This window comes from Oncorhynchus gorbuscha, linkage group LG12 (assembly GCF_021184085.1).
Source record: "Oncorhynchus gorbuscha isolate QuinsamMale2020 ecotype Even-year linkage group LG12, OgorEven_v1.0, whole genome shotgun sequence".
Taxonomy (NCBI): domain Eukaryota; kingdom Metazoa; phylum Chordata; class Actinopteri; order Salmoniformes; family Salmonidae; genus Oncorhynchus; species Oncorhynchus gorbuscha.
Window position 1 is genome coordinate 65674209 of NC_060184.1, and position 24506 is coordinate 65698714.

The 24506-nt window shown below is 46.8% G+C and overlaps 1 protein-coding gene across 1 annotated transcript in view; it reads left to right on the forward strand.

Annotated features, from left to right (window-relative positions):
* LOC123990403 (trichohyalin-like) overlaps positions 1-24506 on the forward strand; it is a 144632-nt gene that overhangs the window by 47605 nt on the left and 72521 nt on the right. The window contains exons 8-12 of the mRNA XM_046290958.1: positions 13685-13825; positions 16287-16370; positions 16562-16708; positions 17130-17297; positions 20676-20855. Of these exons, the coding sequence (XP_046146914.1) occupies positions 13685-13825; positions 16287-16370; positions 16562-16708; positions 17130-17297; positions 20676-20855 (720 nt within the window). The remainder of the gene's footprint in view (positions 1-13684; positions 13826-16286; positions 16371-16561; positions 16709-17129; positions 17298-20675; positions 20856-24506) is intronic.

The following is a 24506-nucleotide window of genomic DNA, read 5'->3' on the forward strand; positions in this document are numbered from 1 at the left end:
GTAAATAGCCATATTGAATATAGTACAGGGAGGCGTTGGAGAGGGGGACAGATTTGGCCGTCGCACCGTCAATTAGGCCTCGCCAGGGGAATCTAGCGCCAAACAGCCCCATCGACTGACCGTGTCTCACTTTCTCACACACACACACACACACACACACACACACACACACACACACACACACACACACACACACACACACACACACACACACACACACACACACACACACACACACACACACACACACACACACACACACACACACACACACACACACACACACGACCTAAATAGAGTCTCTCTGAATCCTCCCTGATGGCTTGTGTTTTTGGGGGGAGTTTGATTGACAAGCATCACTCCCAATATGAATCTGCTAATGTATTATTCACATCTTACCTCCCCTTGGAGGAATGTGTGTGTGTGTGTGTGTGTGTGTGTGTGTGTGTGTGTGTGTGTGTGTGTGTGTGTGTGTGTGTGTGTGTGTGTGTGTGTGTGTGTGTGTGTGTGTGTGTGTGTGTGTGTGTGTGTGTGTGTGTGTGTGTGTGTGTGTGTGTGTGTGTGTGCTTGTTCGTTCGTTCGTTCGTTCGTCACAAAGCCATCACTCAGAAACAGGCTCAGGAAACAAAAGCATCATGATTATTTCTAGTCACATTGCATTAGATTATGTCTTGTGAAGACGTTACCATTTAGTGATGCAACAAGGATATCCTCTGTTAGAACATATGTTTCAAGTTTTAATGTCACAAGCACAGTGCCTGGACACAGCCCTTAGTCGTGGTATATTGGCCATATACCACAAAACCGTGAGGTGCCTTATTGCTATTATAAACTGGTTACCAACGTAATTAGAGCAGTAAAAATAAATGTTTTGTCAGCCAATCACCATTCAGGGCTCTAACCACCCAGTTTATGATACCATATTTACAATCAGCAGGGAAACTGGAGTGATAGAGGTAGAAAAGTATAGGGGTCACTAGGCATCAGGATGATAAACAGAGTAGCAGCATATGATGATTGTACAGTCGGAAGTCGGAAGTTTACATACACTTATGTTGGAGTCATTAAAACTTTTTTTTCAACCATTCCGCAAATTTCTTGTTGACAAACTATAGTTTTAGTCGGTTAGGACGTCTACTTTGTGCATGACACAAGTCAATTTTTCCAACTATTGTTTACAGACAGATTATTTCACTTATAGTTCACTGTATCACAATTCCAGTGGGTCAGAAGTTGACATACACTAAGATGACTGTGCCTTTAAACAGCTTGGAAAATTCCAGAAAATGACGTCATGGCTTTAGAAGCTTCTGATAGGCTAACTGACATCATTTTAGTCAATTGGAGGTGTACCTGTGGATGTATTTCAAGGCCTACCTTCAAACTCAGTGCCTCTTTGCTTGACATCATGGGAAAATCAAAAGAAATCAGCCAAGACCTCAGAAAAAAATTGTAGACCTACACAAGTCTGTTTCATCCTTGGGTGTAACGTCGTTCCTCTGTTGAATGAAGAGAGTCAGACCGAAATGCAGCGTGTAGGTTACTCATGACTTTAATGAAATATATCGCGGTACATGAAATAACTGATATAAGAAAACAACATACGGAACGTGAACTAATTACAGCCTATCTGGTGACTAACACAGAGACAGGTACAAACACCCACAAAATACAACGCGAACTCAGGCTGCCTAAATATTTTTTTGTGAAGAATCAACACAATCACAATCATGAAGTGGAACGACATTTATTGGATATTTCAAACTTTTTTAACAATTCAAAAACTGAAAAATTGGGCGTGCAAAATTATTCAGCCCCTTTACTTTCAGTGCAGCAAACTTTTTCCAGAAGTTTAGTGAGGATCTCTGAATGATCCAATGTTGACCTAAATGACTAATGATGATAAATACAATCCACCTGTGTGTAATCAAGTCTCCGTATAAATGCACCTGCACTGTGATAGTCTCACAGGTCCATTAAAATCGCAGAGAGCATCATGAAGAACAAGGAACACACCAGGCAGGTCCGAGATACTGTTGTGAAGAAGTTTAAAGCCGGATTTGGATACAAAAATATTTCCCAAGCTTTAAACATTCCAAGGAGCACTGTGCAAGCGATACTATTGAAATGGAAGGAGCATCAGACCACTGCAAATCTACCAAGACCTGTCCGTCCCTCTAAACTTTCAGCTCATACAAGGAGAAGACTGATCAGAGATGCAGCCAAGAGGCCCATGATCACTCTGGATGAACTACAGAGATCTACAGCTGAGGTGGGAGACTCTGTCCATAGGACAACAATCAAATCAAATCAAATCAAATTTATTTATATAGCCCTTCGTACATCAGCTGATATCTCAAAGTGCTGTACAGAAACCCAGCCTAAAACCCCAAACAGCAAACAATGCAGGTGTAAAAGCACGGTGGCTAGGAAAAACTCCCTAGAAAGGCCAAAACCTAGGAAGAAACCTAGAGAGGAACCGGGCTATGTGGGGTGGCCAGTCCTCTTCTGGCTGTGCCGGGTAGAGATTATAACAGAACATGACCAAGATGTTCAAATGTTCATAAATGACCAGCATGGTCAAATAACAATAAGGCAGAACAGTTGAAACTGGAGCAGCAGCACAGTCAGGTGGACTGGGGACAGCAAGGAGCCATCATGTCAGGTAGTCCTGGGGCACGGTCCTAGGGCTCAGGTCCTCCGAGAGAGAGAAAGAAAGAGAGAATTAGAGAGAGCATATGTGGGGTGGCCAGTCCTCTTCTGGCTGTGCCGGGTGGAGATTATAACAGAACGTGGCCAAGATGTTCAAATGTTCATAAATGACCAGCATGGTTGAATAATAGTAAGGCAGAACAGTTGAAACTGGAGCAGGAGCATGGCCAGGTGGACTGGGGACAGCAAGGAGTCCTCATGTCAGGTAGTCCTGGGACATGGTCCTAGGGCCCAGGCCAGTTGAAACTGGAGCAGCAGCATGGCCAGGTGGACTGGGTACAGCAAGGAGTCATCATGTCAGGTAGTCCTGGGGCATGGTCCTAGGGCTCAGGTCCTCCGAGAGAGAGAAAGAAAGAGAGAAGGAGAGAATTAGAGAACGCACACTTAGATTCACACAGGACACCTGAATAGGACAGGAGAAGTACTCCAGATAAACAAACTGACCCTAGCCCCCGACACATAAACTACTGCAGCATAAATACTGGAGGCTGAGACAGGAGGGGTCAGGAGACACTGTGGCCCCATCCGAGGACACCCCGGACAGGGCCAAACAGGAAGGATATAACCCCACCCACTTTGCCAAAGCACAGCCCCCACACCACTAGAGGGAAATCTTCAACCACCAACTTACCATCCTGAGACAAGGCCGAGTATAGCCCACAAAGATCTCCGACACGGTACAACCCAAGGGGGGACCCAGACAGGCCGACCACAACAGTGAATCAACCCACCCAGGTGACGCACCCCCCCAGGGACGGCACGAGAGAGCCCCAGCAAGCCAGTGACTCAGCCCCCGTAACAGGGTTAGAGGCAAAGAATCCCAGTGAAAAGAGGGGAACCGGCCAGGCAGAGACAGCAAGGGCGGTTCGTTGCTCCAGAGCCTTTCCGTTCACCTTCCCACTCCTGGGCCAGACTACACTCAATCATATGACCCACTAAAGAGATGAGTCTTCAGTAAAGACTTAAAGGTTGAGACCGAGTTTGCGTCTCTGACATGGGTAGGCAGACCGTTCCATAAAAATGGAGCTCTATAGGAGAAAGCCCTGCCTCCAGCTGTTTGCTTAGAAATTCTAGGGACAATTAGGAGGCCTGCGTCTTGTGACCGTAGCGTACGTGTAGGTATGTACGGCAGGACCAAATCAGAGAGGTAGGTAGGAGCAAGCCCATGTAATGCTTTGTAGGTTAGCAGTAAAACCTTGAAATCAGCCCTTGCTTTGACAGGAAGCCAGTGTAGAGAGGCTAGCACTGGAGTAATATGATCAAATTTTTTGGTTCTAGTCAGGATTCTAGCAGCCGTATTTAGCACTAACTGAAGTTTATTTAGTGCTTTATCCGGGTAGCCGGAAAATAGAGCATTGCAGTAGTCTAACCTAGAAGTGACAAAAGCATGGATTAATTTTTCTGCATCATTTTTGGACAGAAAGTTTCTGATTTTTGCAATGTTACGTAGATGGAAAAAAGCTGTCCTCGAAATGGTCTTGATATGTTCTTCAAAAGAGAGATCAGGGTCCAGAGTAACGCCGAGGTCCTTCACAGTTTTATTTGAGACGACTGTACAACCATTAAGATTAATTGTCAGATTCAACAGAAGATCTCTTTGTTTCTTGGGACCTAGAACAAGCATCTCTGTTTTGTCCGAGTTTAATAGTAGAAAGTTTGCAGCCATCCACTTCCTTATGTCTGAAACACATGCTTCTAGCGAGGGCAATTTTGGGGCTTCACCATGTTTCATTGAAATGTACAGCTGTGTGTCATCCGCATAGCAGTGAAAGTTTACATTATGTTTTCGAATAACATCCCCAAGATGTAAAATATATAGTGAAAACAATAGTGGTCCTAAAACAGAACCTTGAGGAACACCGAAATGTACAGTTGATTTGTCAGAGGACAAACCATTCACAGAGACAAACTGATATCTTTCCGACAGATAAGACCTAAACCAGGCCAGAACATGTCCGTGTAGACCAATTTGGGTTTCCAATCTCTCCAAAAGAATGTGGTGATCGATGGTATCAAAAGCAGCACTAAGGTCTAGGAGCACGAGGACAGATGCAGAGCCTCGGTCCGATGCCATCAAAATGTCATTTACCACCTTCACAAGTGCCGTCTCAGTGCTATGATGGGGTCTAAAACCAGACTGAAGCATTTCGTATACATTGTTTGTCTTCAGGAAGGCAGTGAGTTGCTGCGCAACAGCCTTCTCTAAAATCTTTGAGAGGAATGGAAGATTCGATATAGGCCGATAGTTTTTTATATTTTCTGGGTCAAGGTTTGGCTTTTTCAAGAGAGGCTTTATTACTGCCACTTTTAGTGAGTTTGGTACACATCCAGTGGATAGAGAGCCGTTTATTATGTTCAACATAGGAGGGCCAAGCACAGGAAGCAGCTCTTTCAGTAGTTTAGTAGTTCAGTCATATATTGCACAAATCTGGCCTTTTTGGAAGAGTGGCAAGAAGAAAGCCATTTCTTAAAGATATCCATAAAAAGTGTCGTTTAAAGTTTGCCACAAGCCACCTGGGAGACACACCAAACATGTGGAAGAAGGTGCTCTGGTCAGATGAAACTAAAATTGAACGTTTTGGCAACAATGCAAAATGTTATGTTTGGCGTAAAAGCAACACAGCTCATCACCCTGAACACAACATCCCCACTGTCAAACATGGTGGTGGCAGCATCATGGTTTGGGCCTGCTTTTCTTCAGCAGGGACAGGGAAGATGGTTTAAAATTGATGGGAAGATGGATGGAGCCAAATACAGGACCATTCTGGAAGAAAACCTGATGGAGTCTGCAAAAGACCTGAGACTGGGACGGAGATTTCTCTTCCAACAAGACAATGATCCAAAATATAAAGCAAAATCTACACTGGAATGGTTCAAAAATAAACATATCCAGGTGTTAGAATGGCCAAGTCAAAGTCCAGAGCTGAATCCAATTGAGAATCTGTGGAAACAACTGAAAACTGCTGTTCACAAATGCTCTCCATCCAACCTCACTGAGCTCGAGCTGTTTTGCAAGGAGGAATGGGAAAAAAATTCAGTCTCTCGATGTGCAAAACTGATAGAGACATACCCCAAGCGACTTACAGCTGTAATCGCAGCAAAAGGTGGCGCTACAAAGTATTAACTTAAGGGGGCTGAATAATTTTGCACGCCCAATTTTTCAGTTTTTGATTTGTTCAAAAAGTTTGAAATATCCAATAAATGTCGTTCCACTTCATGATTGTGTCCCACTTGTTGATTCTTCACAAAAAAATAATGTTTATATCTTTATGTTTGAAGCCTGAAATGTGGCAAAAGGTCGCAAAGTTCAAGGGGGCCGAATACTTTCGCAAGGCACTGTATGCTGAAATGTTCTGCATTGACTGACCGTCATGTCTTAAAGTAATGATGGACTGTCATTTCTCTTTGCTTCCTTGAGCTGTTCTTGCCATAGCCCTATTTGGTAAAATACCATACTTTATTCTGTATACCACCCCAACCTTGTTAAGAAGGAAAGATATTCCACAAATTAACTTTTAACAAGGTACACCTGTTAATTGAAATACATTCCAGGTGGCTACCTCATGAAGCTGGTTGAGAGAATGCCAACAGTGCTAAAGGGTGGCTACTTTGAATCATCTCAAATATAAAATATATTTGTTTAACACTTTTTTGGTTACTACATGATTCCTAATGTGTTATTTCATTGTTTTTATGTCTTCACTATTATTCTACAATGTAGAAAATCGAAAAAATAACGAGAAACCCTGTAATGAGTAGGTGTGTCCAAACTTTTGTCTAGTACTGTATGTGCATGTTATGTGTGTGAGCCGATGATGGAGTACATTTTTGCGTGTGTCTGTGTGAGTGTTTAGGGCATGTGTGAATGTGCATACAGTCAGTGCAAAAATATAAATACAAATAAATTACAAGCGTCAACTCTGATAGTCTGTGTAGCCATTTTATTATCTATTTAGCCGTCTTATGGCTTGGGAATATAAGCTGTTCAGGACCCTGTACCTATGGCCGTGCGGTAGCAGAGAGAACCGTCTATGGCTTCGGTGACTGGAGTCTTTTTAATGATTTTCCTGGCCTTCCTTTCACACCACCTGATATAGAGGTCCTGGATGGCAGGGAGCTCGGCCCCAGTGAGGATATGGATAGATGCAGGGGGGGGCAGAGTGTACATGTTTTTTATTGCAACCTATTCAGTATCTCCGTAGTATCAAGAAACACAGCTGGATATTAGTCAGACTTATATAGCTCCTGTCTCTAGGTAGTATTGGGGAGATGAGAGTTGATGTCATTACATTGCCTATTCGCTCCGTGTATAACAAGGATTTAATGTCTGCCTGCCTCCGTGTCAATGAGTAGCTGTAATTTGGGTCCTCGGATGTGTGTGCCTACGAGTTCAATATAAACTACCACAACATGTAAACATTTGTTTTGAACAGTGAACATGTAAACCCCTCCAGAACCTCTAGGCACACAACCAGCCAGTCAGGTCCAGTGTTCTGTGATAAGCAGCGGTTCTGATCAGACGCTGCAGAGCCATAATCATGTTTGTGCCACTGAATTCTTTAACCTTTCCGTGACCCTTCAGGATGCCAGCGGGCCAATCACAAAGCATAATTGAATCACTGCGGCAGGCAGCTCCCTGACTGATGAAAAAATGAAATTGAAGGTGAAATATGAATAGGACGGAGAGAGAGGGAGTGAGACAGGGATCCTAGGCAATCCTACCTTTTTACTCTCTCACACACACATGCGTGCGTGCACAAACATATGAATGTGAACGCACATACAAAGTAATCATACCTTTTCAAATCTCACCTGAGAAAGAGTGAGGGACTGTAGAGGAGAGAGGGACTTATAGAGAGAGAGGGAGGGGGGGGGGATGTAAACAGCCTCCTGTTCTCCTCATTACCCCTGAGGTCCTCTGTGAGGATATTCCTGTAAAATAATCTCATTTTCTTTTTTAAGCCGGATAGTGTTTACCTCCAAGATGAATATTTCTGTGTGTTGTTAATATCAGACTGTAATTCTGATGAATGCTAAGGTTGGACAACTGTTCCTCCCTGGCTTCACAGACAGACCGTAAGATAGATGAGTTAGTTTGATGAAGCTGACTGATGGCTGTGTACGTATATGTGTGTGTGCGTGTGTGACAGTGTGATCCTCTGATTGATAAGGTGTCTGTGTTAGGTGTAGATTGCTGTAGTTGATTGGTTGTGAGGGAAACACTCATTTATAATCAACACAAGATGACATATTAAATTGTAGATTGTCTGGCGCTGGACGTAAAACTGACAGACAATGAGGTAGAATATGAATAAAAAATCTATAAATTGCTACATTACAAAATACTTAAAGGCTTCTTATAGGAACATAGAAGCCAGGCAGTGTAACTAATCACCACATTATAATGTGATTGTGACTGAATGAATAATAGACAACATTAACTGTTGTTGTTTAACCATTCAAATACAGTTTGCTTCGACTATTCACTGAGCTAGAGATACAGAGAGATGGACCGAGGGAGAGATTCAAATATCTGAATTGGTTTTAATCCAGTACGGAAATATGTATCAGTGTTGTATGAGGTTGCAGTGTATTGAAGCACTGTGTGAGTTTGTCTTTAGTTTCTGTCTGCGTGTGTTTTTCATTTAGATTGATCTTCATGACCGTTAACAAGGACAATGTCCCTCATATGATAACAATAATATACAGTTCTGTGTGTGTGTGTGTGTGTGTGTGTGTGTGTGTGTGTGTGTGTGTGTGTGTGTGTGTGTGTGTGTGTGTGTGTGTGTGTGTGTGTGTGTGTGTGTGTGTGTGTGTGTGTGTGTGTGTGTGTGTGTGTGTGTGTGTGTGTGTGTGTTAAATGAGAGCTGTGTGTGTATTAACTGAAAGCTGTGTGTTAAATGAGAGCTTTGTGTGCGTGCCTGGTGGCAACCTTGCAGTGAGACAGTTGAATGGTAGATTGCTGTAGGTGTTGAGGTGTGACTAAGGCAGTAGCAAACACTGTAGTACTGACAGGGGACTTCAGGTGGTGCTGTGGCAGCCCTATACCACACTCACTCTCTCTCTCACACACACACACACACACACACACACACACACACACACACACACACACACACACACACACACACACACACACACACACACACACACACACACACACACACACACACACACACACACACACACACACACACACACACACACACACACACTGACGAATGGCAGCAATTAGAGGGGGAAACCATGCTTGTGAGGACAGGAGAGCGCTGAGGGGCTGTAAGGGTGTGTGTGTGTCGGTGTGGTGTGTTTGGGTCTTTTCTCTTCCTTACTCTCCACTCATCCATCTAAATATCAACACACAGCTAATACCAGGCTAATACCAGGCGGGTGGATAGTGAGGGTGAGGGGTAGTAGGTTTAATGGTGAGGTGGTAGAGGGCTGAGAGGTAGGGGAAGGGGTGAGGGGTAGTAGGTTTAATGATGAGGTGGTAGAGGGCTGAGAGGTAGGGGAAGGGGTGAGACCGAGGGGGTAGTAGGTGTTAATGGTGAGGTGGTAGAGGGCTGAGAGGTAAGGGAAGGGGTGAGAGTGAGGGGTAGTACGTTTAATGGTGAGGTGGTAGAGGGTTGAGAGGTAGGGGAAGGGGTGAGGGTGAGGGGTAGTAGGTTTAATGGTGAGGTGGTAGAGGGCTGAGAGGTAGGGGAAGGGGTGAGGGTGAGGGGTAGTAGGTTTAATGGTGAGGTGGAAGAGGGCTGAGTGGTAGGGGAAGGGGTGAGGGTGAGGGGTAGTAGGTTTAATGGTGAGGTGGTAGAGGGCTGAGAGGTAGGGGAAGGGGTGAGGGTGAGGGGTAGTATGTTTAATGGTGATGTGTTAGAGGGTTGAGAGGTAGGGGAAGGGGTGAGACCGAGGGGTAGTAGGTTTAATGGTGAGGTGGTAAAGGGCTGAGAGGTAGGGGAAGGGGTGAGGGGTAGTAGGATTGATGGTGAGGTGGTAGGGGACTGAGAGGTAGGGGAAGGGGTGAGGGTGAGGGGTAGTAGGTGTAATGGTGAGGTGGTAGAGGGCTGAGAGGTAGGGGACGGGGTGAGGGTGATGGTAGTATGTTTAATGGTGAGGTGGTAGAGGGCTGAGAGGTAGGGGAAGGGGTGAGGGTGAGGGGTAGTAGGTTTAATTGTGAGGTGGTTGAGGGCTGAGAGGTAGGGGAAGGGGTGAGGGGTAGTAGGTGTAATGGTGAGGTGGTAGAGGGCTGAGAGGTAGGGGAAGGGGTGAGACCGAGGGGTAGTAGGTTTAAAGGTGAGGTGGTAGAGGGCTGAGAGGAAGGGGTGAGGGTGAGGGGTAGTAGGTTTAATGGTGAGGTGGTAGATGGCTGAGAGGTAGGGGAAGGGGTGAGACCGAGGGGTAGTAGGTTTAATGGTGAGGTGGAAGAGGGCTGAGTGGTAGGGGAAGGGGTGAGGGTGAGGGGTAATAGGTTTAATGGTGAGGTGGAAGAGGGCTGAGTGGTAGGGGAAGGGGTGAGGGTGAGGGGTAGTAGGTTTAATGGTGAGGTGGTAGAGGGCTGAGAGGTAGGGGAAGGGGTGAGGGTGAGGGGTAGTAGGTTTAATGGTGAGGTGGTAGAGGGCTGAGAGGTAAGGGAAGGGGTGAGACCGAGGGATAGTAGGTTTAATGGTGAGGTGGTAGAGGGTTGAGAGGTAGGGGAAGGGGTGAGGGTGAGGGGTAGTAGGTTTAATGGTGAGGTGGAAGAGGGCTGAGTGGTAGGGGAAGGGGTGAGGGGTAGTAGGTTTAATGGTGAGGTGGTAGAGGGCTGAGAGGTAGGGGAAGGGGTGAGGGTGAGGGGTAGTAGGTTTAATGGTGATGTGTTAGAGGGTTGAGAGGTAGGGGAAGGGGTGAGACCGAGGGGTAGTAGGTTTAATGGTGAGGTGGTAAAGGGCTGAGAGGTAGGGGTGAGGGTGAGGGGTAGTAGGTTTAATGGTGAGGTGGTAGATGGCTGAGAGGTAGGGGAAGGGGTGAGGGGTAGTAGGTTTAATGGTGAGGTGGTAGATAGCTGAGAGGTAGGGGATGGGGTGAGACCGAGGGGTAGTAGGTTTAATGGTGAGGTGGAAGAGGGCTGAGTGGTAGGGGAAGGGGTGAGACCGAGGGGTAGTAGGTTTAATGGTGAGGTGGAAGAGGGCTGAGAGGTAGGGGATGGGGTGAGACCGAGGGGGAGATGGGTGTTTCTCTTAAGATACATGTCTTCTCTGGAGACTTCGGAGCTATACCGTCTATTTTATATTACTACCTTATATCCACAAACGGACACGGACACAGAGATTGAGATTCCCAGGCGTGTGGTATTCAGTTGAGTGTGAGATAGGCCTGAGCCATGTGCCGTAGCCATCAAATGTTAAACCCCATATAGATACCCTATTATATACCCCCCCCACAAACACACATACACCGTGTGTCGTCATTCAATGTCCTCTCCACCCCCTACCATCTCCGTATACCTCTCCTCACCCTTCCTCCCTTCCTCCTCCCCTCTACAAATGAAAATCCCTTCTTGCAAATCCTGCAAACAGCCTATTCTCAAACACAACTCAGTCCCCCCTCCCGTAAGACACATATGCCATTTTCTCTGTGTGTGTATTTTGGCTGATGCAGGCATAATAACAATATCAGAGTCTGTCATTAGAGTTACATGAAAATTAATATATATGATATATCAGATTACTGGGTCTGGGGATAGGACAACTGGGCAAGATATATTGTGGTCTTTTATAAGATGGTGTAGTTGAAACACACATACAGTGCCTGCAAGTCAAGAGGACATTAGTTAGTGTGAGAATGACATATCCTGGTGCAAAGGCCTGGATGGCCTTTATTGATGGACAGAGTCTTAAAGCCATCAGTCACTTTAGAGGAGTTTAATTGGAGCCAGCATCAAACGATAAACTCACCAACATGCATAGCTGAACAGCCCAATGCAGCACATTAATCACAACCAGGCACACACACCCACACACCGCACCCACACACCGCTCACACACACACCCACACAGAGTGAGACGGAGACAAGTGTTCCAGACATACAGTATATTCTGATGATAGATGATCCATTTAACTTTGATTTCTGAGAGCAATGAGCTCGCCAGTGATACAGGGATACAACACACACAAACTCACACACACACACTCAAACACATGCACACCATACACACACATACTTGCACCACACACGCACGCACACGTGTATTTGCATTAGGGGTATTATAATGTGACAATGATTTGTGATGTAAAGCAATCTGGAGTGAAGTCATTTGTCAGCCCCTGTGTCTGACACCACACACACACACACACACACACACACACACACACACACACACACACACACACACACACACACACACACACACACACACACACACACACACACACACACACACACACACACACACACACACACACACACACACACACACACACACACACACACACAATCTGTATATCGGTATATGTATATACTGCCTCGTAATAACAAATTACACTTCGCTATTGGGAAATTAAAACAGGAACTGATTTGATATTCACCCTTAGCCGAGGGCTTGAAGGGGAAGGGTAGGACAGATGAGAGGGTGAAATGAATCAGTGTGTGTGTTGTTGTATGTTTGGTCACTTTTATCTAGCGATATCAGTTTTGCATGGGCTGCATCTCAATCCTCCGTATCCGCCTATGTCAGCATTCCTCATCTGCGGTGGCTGGTAGCCAAGCTACAGCGGTGTTTGTCAGACCAGGAGACATTCCGAAAAATCGGTCTTCTCGCGAAAATGTTTGTAGTGTCCGAACAGTTTGGCTACAAACTCTATGAAAAGGGGAGACTCTCACGAACACGACGGTGTTCTCTGTTTTGCTCTACGACCCCCAGCGTCACGGGACTTGTCTGAAGGTAACCCATACAAATGAATGGAAGTACAGAGGTAGTTTTCTGCCAACAAAAATAAGGGGATAAATATGTGTACATTTTAAAAATAAAAAAACATATACACTACCGTTCAAAAGTTTGGGGTCACTTAGAAATGTCCTTGTTTTTGAAAGAAAAGCACATTTTCTGTCCATTAAAATAACATCAAATTCATCAGAAATACAGTGTAGACATTGTTAATGTTGTAAATGACTATTGTAGCTGGAAACCTAGGAATACCTAGGATAGGATAAGTAATCCCTCTCACCCCCCCCCCCCTTTAAGATTTAGATGCACTATTGTAAAGTGACTGTTCCACTGGATGTCATAAGGTGAATGCACCAATTTGTAAGTCGCTCTGGATAAGAGCGTCTGCTAAATGACTTAAATGTAAATGTAATGTAATGGCAGATTTTTTTAAATGGAATATCTATATAGGCGTACAGAGGCCCATTATCAGCAACCATCACTCCTGTGTTCCAATGGCACGTTGTGTTAGCTAATCCAAGTTTATCATTTTAAAAGGCTAATTGATCATTAGAAAACCATTTTGCAATTATGTTAGGCCAGCTGGAAACTATTGTCCTGATTAAAGAAGCAATTAAACTGGCCTTCCTTACACTAGTTGAGTATCTGGAGCATCAGCATTTGTGGGTTCGATTAAGGCTCAACATGGCCAGAAACAAAGAACTTTCTTCTGAAACTTGTCAGTCTATTCTTGTTCTAAGAAATGAAGGCTGTTCTATGCGAGAAATTTCCAAGAAACTGAAGATCTTGTACAATGCTGATGTGTGATTAGTTTCATATCAAGGTTCCATATCTAATGTCTAATCTCTCCTTTCTCTGCTACATAGTTAGATCATCGTTGTAATAGTTGTCGAAATCATCAAGTTTTTGTGAGCTTAGTATTTCTCTTTCACTGTGTGACAGCGTATTTGAATTGTCAAAATAAAATGGCGGCAGGAATTCAGACCCTACTGTGTGACAGTGACTGAGTGTGGGTGCCTGTAATACTGAGTGTGAGTACGACTGTGTTTCAGGCAGAGGCCAAAATGGTGGAGGTGAGGACCGAACTGAGTGATGAGTATGGGAGGAGACTGGAGGAGAAGGAAGAAGGAATGAAACGGATAACCGAAGACCTGAATAATGTGAGGGAGAAACACACATCTGCCAGGGATCAGGTGAGAGAGAGAAAGACGAGAGAGAGTTTTGGGGTCGATTCAATTCAGGTAATTCAGAGGTTGAAAAGTACTCTTTGAAAAGTGCACATTATTTTCTATCTCCTCAAGTCTCCTGAACTGACTGAAATGGAATTGATTCCAATGCGGTTCAGCCAGCTGTCTCTCTAATGTATATTCAACACAACAATACTCCATCTCATCTCCATAGACCATGCCGTAGACAATAGGTCATATTTAGTGTTTACTAATATGCCATGTGTTTATCTCAAGGGCATACAGGCTCCATTGAAGCTCAAGCACATGTATACACACACACACTCAGCGAGAAGCAGGAGCACACACACCACTTGATCTGCATATCATTTGGTTTTTGGTTGAGTGCCAAGGTTCCATTGAGAGAGACCATCAAAGACAAGCACTCACCCGCTCCACCCGTCATACGCTCTCTCCCTCACACACACACCACCTGTAGTTCCATCTCAACAGTGTGTTCATGAACGCAAAGCAGCTGTGAAATCAGCACCTGTTTAATTCAATTAGCCATGTTAATGAATTCCTATCTGCTGCCAAAAGCAGCTCTAAAGAGCTCATTAGACAAATTACTTAATGAATTGACTGTAGCAGCAGCTTCCCATCTCAACTGTTTCTTTATTATCTGATGGTGTGCGCCTACGCACTGCGTGTTGTGTCTGACAGTCTGAATAAGAGCAGCCGTATACAGTGTATCTCACTTCGGAACTGAGAAAGGTCACATGAAGGATGTCCCGTGGGTAGACATAACCCTACTCAGTGAGTTTCTAATCTCTTTTTTTATTAGATGGTAATTGTATCTCTGCTTGTTCTCGCCTCATACTTCTAACTGCTTATAGAAATGTTCTGGCTTCAAACCTTCTTAATTCAATTATATTGGTCACCCCCTCTCTTTCTGTCTATCTCTCTCTCTGTCTCTTTGTCCCCCCCCCTCTCTCTCTCCCTCTCCCCCTCTCTCTCTCTTTCTCTCCCTCTCCCCCTCTCTCTCTCTTTCTTTCTAACCCACACATTGTTCTCTACCTATTCATTTTAATCCTAAATACAGGATAGACTTCAGCCAATCAAGGATTTGCCCAAGCCGCTCTCCTCCTCCTCCTCCACTTTGATAGAGAGAACGTAGGACAGTGAAAGAAAAGGAGAGGGAGGAAGAGAGGAAAGGGGAGGTGGGAACCCACTTTGATAGAGAGAACGTAGGACAGTGAAAGAAAAGGAGAGGGAGGAAGAGAGGAAAGGGAAGGTGGGAACCCACTTTGATAGAGAGAACGTAGGACAGTGAAAGAAAAGGAGAGGGAGGAAGAGAGGAAAGGGAAGGTGGGAACCCACTTTGATTGCAGAAGTAATGAGTCCATTCTAGTCCTCCTCAGATTGGTCTCTCTCTCCATAGAGGCTAGATAATATGATCGTTCACATTTAAGCACCTTCGTTTGAACAAATTCACAAATCTCATATTCTTTTGGGAGTTCCCAACTTCCTGCCTATGCCTTCAGAGAATTGAGACCTGAGATTGGGAAATGTGAAGTTTTAATAATTTGGATGTGCTGGATTTAAGATGAGGGAAATGACTTTGGCCGTATCATCAAAGGCAGTATTGATATGGATGAGTGATGTAACAGAATCAGAGTTAAAGCTAAAAAGGTTCCAGTTTTCTTCTGATAGTTATAAAGACCTTGACAGAAGTAAGTAAGTATTGTGAATGTGGTCAGTCGAAAGCAGGTTCAAACCTAGGCAAATTCAGCTCTTTCTGTATAGAGAATAGGGTTTTCACATGTATATTCCTAGTAAGTAAGTATTTGTAACTAAGGATGTGTTTTTATTGTGTGTGTGTGTGTGAGTGTGTGTGTGAGTGCGTGTGTGTGTGAGTGCGTGTGTGAGTGCGTGTGTGTGTGTGTGTGTGTGTGCGTGAGTGCGTGTGTGTGCGTGTGTGTGTGTGTGTGTGTGTGTGTGTGTGTGTGTGTGTGTGTGTGTGCGTGCGTGCGTGCGTGCGTGTGCGTGCGTGCGTGTGTGTGCGTGTGCGTGCGTGCGTGCGTGCGTGCGTGTGTGTGTGTGTGTGTGTGTGTGCGTGTGTGCGTGCGTGCGTGCGTGCGTGCGTGCGTGCGTGCGTGCGTGCGTGCGTGCGTGTTGGAGGAGCAGCTGAAGGAGTTATAGCGTCACTCACCTCACACAACCAACAGGAAATACTCACACTGGAGGTGTGTGTGTGTGCGTGCGTGTGCACCAGGGTTGGGATCAATACCATTTCAATTTCAGAAGTACACTGAAATTCCAGTTCTCCTCAATGGTTTTCAATGAGGGAAATGTGGAATTGGAATTTCGTTTACTTTTTGAAATTATATTGATCCCAACCTTGGTGCGCACGCACACACACACACAAACGCACACACTGGTGTGTGTGCATTTGTGTGTTTACCCCTAACTCTCTCTCTCCCTCTAGTTGAGGAGTACAGAGGGTATTCTCCAGTCTCTGAGGATGCAGCTACAGGACAGAGACAGTCAGCTGGAGAATGCCACTAACAAGGCATGTTACAACACAACTTTACTGTCATCACTATAGTACTATGGCCAATGCATGTCAACGTTCATCATATCTTCAAGAAAACAACAGATCTGATCTTAGTTTTTGTTATTTTGCTCTCTCATATCTCAGTAGAAATGTTAGAATAGAATATGTAAATAGAATGTATTTTCATGATCGATGTTGTCTTCCAGATCTTTACACTAAAGACTTCTCTGAAGGAGGCTGAGGAGAGTTGTGTGGCTGCTAAGACAGAGGTGCAGACTCAGACGACACTACTGGAGGAGATGAGCAGAGAACTGGGGAGACTCACACTGGCTCAGAATAAATCTGTGGAAGAGGTGTGTGTGCCTCTTTCCTGTGTGTTTTGGCTGGTGCTCAGTGATCAGTCACAGTGATAATGAAACTTTCTCTGTCAGTCTGTAACTGGGAGCTCCAGTCTGTCTGCTGCTGGATGCTGCTAGCCAAGTCAAATTAATTACAGTGTTGCATGAGCTCTGTGTTAGATTAGCTATGGGAGGAGGAGGCTAGACAGACAATGAACACACACCAGGAGTGCAACCTCTGTCTGGTCTACTACTATAGTCTCTGTGGGTCTGAGTGTGCAGCTAGCTAACCTCTGACTTGTGTGTGTGTGTGTGTGTGTGTGTGTGTGTGTGTGTGTGTGTGTGTGTGTGTGTGTGTGTGTGTGTGTGTGTGTGTGTGTGTGTGTGTGTGTGTGTGTGTGTGTGTGTGTGTGTGTGTGTGTGTGTGTGTGTGTAGGTGAATGAGCGTGGGGAGATGCTGAGACACATGAAGCAGGACCTGTCTGCTCTGAAGGCCACTCAGGACTCACTAAAGAGAACCCTCAGTATGAAGGAACAACACACACACCAGCTAACACACGACAACACACACCTCCGACAAAACCTGGACACGCTAAAGAACAAGGTAACACACACGCGCACTAAACCAGTGTCCCCTTTTTTTAATCAAATCAGTGAAGGGCGACAGGGAATTCTGCTCATTTCTATTTTCCTCTACCCTTAATCACCTCCTCCTTCTCTCCATATTTAATAATTCTATAATTTCATCCATCTTACCTCCATTGAGGATTTGGTCCCTGTTCAAATGAAGGACCTACTTTGCTGATTTCGATATAACTTAGATATAGAGGGAATCTCTCTCTCTCTGTCTGTATAATGGCGATACAGTAATGAATGACAACATTAGATGTCTGATAACTCACAAACACTCATGGGATAGCTAAAAAGAAGTCCGGCTACAATATGCTGTCCTATTCGAAACGTTACCAGGGTGACATCCTCCACTGAATTCCCCTTTCTTCCTCTAAAGGGTCAGAGTTAATCTTGCCCAAAACTATAAAGCTGTAGCTAATATTGACGTTTTTGTTTTTGCGAGCAAGTCTTAACTACCTAATTCTACATCTAGCTAAGGTGTTTTTTTAGTGGTAGTGTCAGTATTTATGAAATCTGAAAATGTACACGAAAATTAGCTAGCTAACACATTAGTGTCTGCTTGCTGGCAGAACCAGTTTCAAATCAATCCATATGAAATGAAATGCAGACTCTAACAATGCCTGTTTACACAGTCAATGATGAATACTTCCTCTTGCTAGCTGAAGTTGTAATGCACAAATTAGTTATCTGTTCAGCCGTGATTAGTGCTCCAAGTTTTACAGCACAGCTGACTGTTCTCTGTCATGTTATTGTGTTGGCCAAATGTTACAAAGTAGCGAGGCACAGTGCCAGATATCAGATACATGCTGATTTCTGAGAACCAACAGCCCTATAACTTTGGTGCCTTACAACCTCATCAACAAGATGGCGAACTGGCTACCGTATGGCCATTCAAACAAGCTTGCATTAAGCTGCTAGCTGGAACATTTTTTGCCAGTGCGTCATAACTACCAGGAGCGTGCTCTAGAAGCAAAATCTAGAATTTTGGAGATGAGTTCCATGTCCTCAAAGATAGATTGGTTGAGGGACGAGTTTTGCGTAGGAGTGATGTGATCTGATGTAAGACAATGGTATAACTTGATAAACATTTCCTGTTCTGACCTCGAAGCCAGTTCCACTGCTTTTTAAAATTGTTACCCTCTAATCAAGGACTGGTTTAGACCTGGGACACCAGATGGGTGCAATGTATTATCAGGTAGAACAGAAAACCAACAGGCTCCGGATCTCCAGAGTAGGATTTGAATACTCCTGCACTATACACGAGTGCACATGCGTCAAACTCGTTCAACGAAGGGCCGAGTTTCTGCTGGTTTTCGCTCTTCCCTTGCACTTGATTGATGAATTCAGGTCACTAATTAGTAAGGAACTCCAATCACCTGATTGTCTAGGTTCTTAATTGAAAGGAAAAAACAAAATCTATCAGACACTAGGCCCTCCATGGAATGAGTTTAACACATTTGCACTAGTGTATGGACAATAGTGGGTTGTAGTCAATTCCTACTTTAGACAAGCTGACTGGCATCATTCCATGCAGAGAGAGTAATACAGTGATTAGCTTCCTAACCCAGCTAGAGGTCTTGGACTGGGCTTAACTAGCACCAACACAGCTCTTTATTGGGCCAGTCAAACTGTTCCCACCGGACCTCCAACATCACTGCAACAACTGCTAGTCATTGTCATGTAGAACGGCACTGGAGAGGATGGCTGACGTTTTACTTGCTCCCAACCAATTATTTAGTTCATTTTTTTTGCATTGTTTGTAACTTATTTTGTACATAATGTTGCTGCTATCCTCTACCGACCCTCACGTCTGTAGCCATGAATTGCTTTGACAGGCTGGTCGTGGCTCACATCCACACCATTATTCCAGAAACCCTAGACCCAGTCCAATTTGCATACCGCCCTAACAAATCCACAGATGATGCCATCTTTATTGCACTCCACACTGCCCTTTCCCACCTGGCCAAAAGGATCACCTACGTGACAATGCTATTCATTGACTACAGCTCAGCGTTCAAAAACATGGGATTAAAAACCTCCTTCTGCTACTGGATCCTGGACTTCCTGACGGGACAACCCCAGGTGGTAAGGGTAGGTAACAACAAATCTGCCACACTGATCCTCAACACAGGGCCCCCTCAGGGCTGCGTGCTCAGTCCCCTCCTGTACTCCCTGTTCACTCATGACTACACGGTCAGACACAACTTCAACACCATCTTTAAGTTTGCCGATGACACAGCAGTGGTAGGCCTGATCACTGACAATGATGAGACAGCCTATAGGGAGGAGGTCAGAGACTTGGCCGTTTGGTACCGGGACAACAACCTCTCCCTTAATGTGATCAAGGCTAAAGTAGATGATTGTGGACTACAGGAGAAGGATGACAGAGCATGCCCCCATTCTCATCGACAGGGCTGTAGTAGAGCAGGTTGAGAGCTTCAAGTTCCTTGGTGTCCACATCACCAACAAACTAACATGGTCTAAGAACACCAAGACAGTCATAAAGAGGACACGACAAAACCTATTCCCCCTCAGGAGACTGAAAACATTTGGAATGGGTCCTCAGATCCTCAAAACGTTCTACAGCTACACCATCGAGGGCATCCTGACTGGTTGCATCACTGCCTGGTAATGCAACTGCTCCGCCTCCGACCACAAGGCACTACAGATGGTAGTGTGTACCGCTCAGTACATCACTGGGGCCAAGTTCCTGCCATGCAGGACCTCTATACCAGGCGGTGTCAGAGGAAGGCCCTAAAAATAGTCAAAGACTCCAGCCACCCCAGTCATAGACTGTTCTCTCTGCTACCGCACGGCAAGCGATACTGGAGAGCCAAGTCTCGATCCAAGAGGCTTCTAAACAGCTTCTACCCTCAAGCCGTAAGATTCCTGAACATCTAATCAAATGGCTACCCAGACTATTTGCATTGCCCCTCCCTTTACACTGCTGCTGCTCTCTGTTATTATCTATGCATAGCCACTTTATTAACTCTACCTACATGTACACATTACCTCAATTACCTCAATATAACCAGTGTCCGCGCACATTGACCCAGTACCGGTACCCCCTGTATTTAGCCTCGCTATTGTTATTTTATTGCTGCTCTTTCATTATTTGTTACTTTTTTTTTCTTTAAAAAAAAATTAAACAACAATGCAGCTACATTTTTTAAAGGTCTTGTAAGTAAGCATGTGACAAATACAATTTGATTTGATTTTAAATGTTTTTAAGATCCTCCTTCTTTCTTTGTCCCTCTATTCCTCTCTCTCACTCTCTCTCCCTCTCGCTCTCTCTCGCTCTATTTCTCTCGCCTCTCTCTCTCCCCCTCTCTGTCTCTGCACCTCCCAGCTCCTGGTTAGTGAGGACAGGGTGTGTACTCTGTCAGTAGAGCTGGATAAGTTGAAGATCGGTCTGGGTAAGGAGAGAGATCAGTGTCAGCATCTCCAGGACCAGGTTTTACAGCAGAGTCAGGATCTGGTGCGGGCCAACAACACACTCACTGACACACGCAGGGCTGCTGGCAGGAAGGTAACACAGAGGAGAGAAACACATGTTTTATTTCCCGCTCTCTTTTTCACCTTTTGTCTTCCTCCCTCTCCCCCATCTCTCTTCCTCCCTCTCCCCCATCTCTCTTCCTCCCTCTCCCCCCCATCTCTCTTCCTCCCTCTCCCCATCTCTCTTCCTCCCTCTCCCCATCTCTCTTCCCCTCCCCCATCTCTCTTCCTCCCTCTCCCCATCTCTCTTCCTCCCTCTCCCCATCTCTCTCTCCCCCCACTCCCCATCTCTCTTCCTCCCTCTCCCCATCTCTCTTCCCCCTCTCCCCCATCTCTCTTCCTCCCTCTCCCCCATCTCTCTTCCCCCCCATCTCCCCCATCTCTCTTCCTCTCCCTCTCCCCCATCTCTCTTCCTCCCTCTCCCCATCTCTCTTCCTCCCTCTCCCCCATCTCTCTTCCTCCCTCCTCTCTCTCTCTTCCTCCTCTCCCCATCCCATCTCTCTTCCTCCCATCTCCCCCTCCCTCTCCCCCATCTCTCTTCCTCCCACTCCCCATCCCACTCCCCATCCCCATCTCTCTTCCCCCATCTCCCCCCCCTCCCCCCCATCTCTCTTCCTCTCTCTCCCTCTCCCCATCTCTCTTCTCCCTCTCCCCATCTCTCTCTCCCTCTCCCCATCTCTCTCTTTCCCTCCCCCTCCCTCTCCCCATCTCTCTTCCTCCCTCTCCCCATCTCTCTTCCCCCATCCTCTCCCCCTCTCCCCCCATCTCTCTTCCCCTCTCCCCCATCTCTCTTCCTCCCTCTCCCCATCTCTCTTCCTCCCTCCCCCATCTCTCTCTTCTCCTCTCTCCCCATCTCTCTCTTTCTCCCTCTCCCCCATCTCTCTCCTCCCCCTCTCCCCTCCCTCTCCCCCATCTCTCCCCTCCCCTCCCTCCCCATCTCTCTCTTTCTCCCTCTCCCCATCTTCCTCCCTCTCTCTCCCATCTCTCTTCCTCCTCTCTCCCCATCTCTCTTCCTCCCTCTCTCCCCCATCTCTCTCCCCCATCTTCCCCCTCTCCCCCATCTCTCTTCCCCTCTCCCCCATCTCTCTTTTCCCATCTATCTTCTCCCTCTCTCCCCCATCTCTCTCTCTTCCCTCTCCCCCATCTCTCTTCCCCCATCTCCCTCTCCCCATCTCTCTTCCCTCTCCCCATCTCTCTCTTTCCCCATCTCTCTTTCTCCCTTCCCCCATCCCTCTCCCCATCTCTCTCTTTCTCCCTCTCCCCCATCTCTCTCTTTTCTCCCTCTCCCCATCTCTCTCTTTCTCTCCCTCTCCCCATCTCTCTTTTCTCCCTCTCCCCCATCTCCCTTTCTCCTCTCCCCCATCTCTCTCTTTCTCCCTCTCCCCCATCTCTCTCTTTTCTCCCTCTCCCCATCTCTCTCTTTCTCCCTCTCCCCCATCTCTCTTTCTCCCTCTCCCCCATCATCTCTCTCTCTTTCTCCCTCTCCCCATCTCTCTCTTTCTCCCTCTCCCCCATCTCTCTCTTTCTCCCTCTCCCCATCTCCCATCTCCCCCATCTCTCTTTTCTCCCTCTCCCCATCTCTCTCTTTCTCCCTCTCCCCCATCTCTCTCTTTCTCCCTCTCCCCATCATCTCTCCCTCTCCCCCATCTCTCCTCCCTCCCCCATCTCTCTTTTCTCCCTCTCCCCCATCTCTCTCTCTTTCTCCCCTCCCCCCATCTCCTTTCTCCCTCTCCCCATCTCTCTCTTTCTCCCTCTCCCCCATCTCTCTTTCTCCCTCTCCCCCATCTCTCTCCCTCATCCCTCTCTCTCTCTCCTCTCTCTCTTTCTCCCCATCTCTCTTCCTCCCTCTCCCATCTCTCTCTCCCTTTCTCCCTCTCTCTCTCCTCTCCCTCCATCTCTCTTTCCCTCCTCTCTCCCCCATCTCTCTTCCCCTCTCCCCATCTCTCTCTTTCTCCCTCTCCCCATCTCTCTCTTCCCCCATCTCCCTCTCCCCCATCTCTTCCTCCCCCTCTCCTCTTTCTCCCTCTCCCCCATCTCCCCCCTCTCCCTCTCTCTTCTCCCTCTCCCCCCATCTCTCTCTTTCTCCCTCTCTCCCATCTCTCTCTTTCTCCCTCTCCCCATCTCTCTCTCTCTCTTCCCCTCTCCCCCATCTCTCTCCCCCATCTCTCTCTCCCTCTCCCCCATCTCCCTCCCCCATCCCCCCATCTCTCTCTTTCTCCCTCTCCCCCATCTCCCTTTCTCCCTTCTCCCTCTCTCTCTCTTTCTCCCTCTCCCCCATCTCTCTCTTTCCCTCCCCCATCTCCCCCATCTCTCTCTTTCCCTCTCCCCATCTCTCTCTTCCTCCCCATCTCCCCATCTCTCCCCATCTCTTCCCCATCTCCCTCTCCCCCTCCCCCATCTCTTTCCTCCCTCTCCCCCATCTCTTTCTCCCTCTCCCCCATCTCCTCTCTCCCCATCTCTCTTCCTCCCTCTCCCCATCTCTCTCTCTCTCTTCTCCCTCTCCCCCATCTCTCTTCCTCCCTCCCCCATCTCTCTTTTCTCCCTCTCCCCATCTCTCTCTTCCCCCATCTCCTCTCCCCATCTCTCTCTTTCTCCCTCCCTCCCCCATCTCTCTCTCTCCCTCTCCCCATCTCTCTCTTTCTCCCTCTCCCCATCTCTCTCTCCCTCTCCCCATCTCTCTCCCTCTCCCCCATCTCTCCCCCATCTCTTCCTTCCCCCATCTCCCTCCCTCTCCCCATCTCCCCCATCTCTCTCTTCCCTCTCCCCCATCTCTCTCTTTCTCCCTCTCCCTCTCTCCCCATCTCTCTCTTTCTCCCTCTCCCCCATCTCTCTCCCTCTCCCCATCTCTCTTTCTCCCTCTCTTCTCTTTCTCCCTCTCCCCCATCTCTCTCTTTCTCCCTCTCCCCCTCTCCCCCATCTCTCTCTTTCTCCCTCTCCCCCATCTCTCTCTTTCTCCCTCTCCCCCATCTCTCTCTTTCTCTCTCCCCCATCTCTTTTTCTCCCTCTCCCCCATCTCCTCTTTCTCTCCCCCTCTCTCTTTCTCCCTCTCCCCCATCTCTCTTCTCTCCCTCCTCCCCCCATCTCTCTCTTTCTCCCTCCCCCATCTCTCTCTTTCTCCCTCTCCCCATCTCTCTCTTTCTCCCTCTCCCCCATCTCTCTCTTTCTCCCTCTCCCCATCTCTCTCTTTCTCCCTCTCCCCCATCTCTCTCTTTTCTCCCTCCCCCATCCCCCATCTCTCTCTTCTCCCTCTCCCCATCCTCTCTCCCCTCTCTCTCTTTTCTCCCTCTCCCCCATCTCTCTCTTTCTCCCTCTCCCCCATCTCTCTCTCTCCCCATCTCTTTCCCCCATCTCTCCCTCTCCCCCCATCTCTCTCTTTCTCCCTCTCCCCCATCTCTCTCTTTCTCCTCTCCCCCATCTCTCCCCCCCCCATCTCTCTCTTTCTCCCCCCCATCTCCCCCATCTCTCTCTTTCTCCCTCTCCCCCTCTCTTTTCTCCCTCTCCCCCATCTCTCTCTTTCTCCCTCTCCCCATCTCCCTCTCCCCATCTCTTTCTCCCCCCATCTCTCCCCCTCCTTTCTCCCTCTCTCTCTTTCTCCCTTCCCCATCCTCTCTCTCCCTCATCTCTCTCTTTCTTCCCTCTCCCCATCTCTCTCTTCTCCCCTCTCTTTCCCCATCTCTCTCTTTCT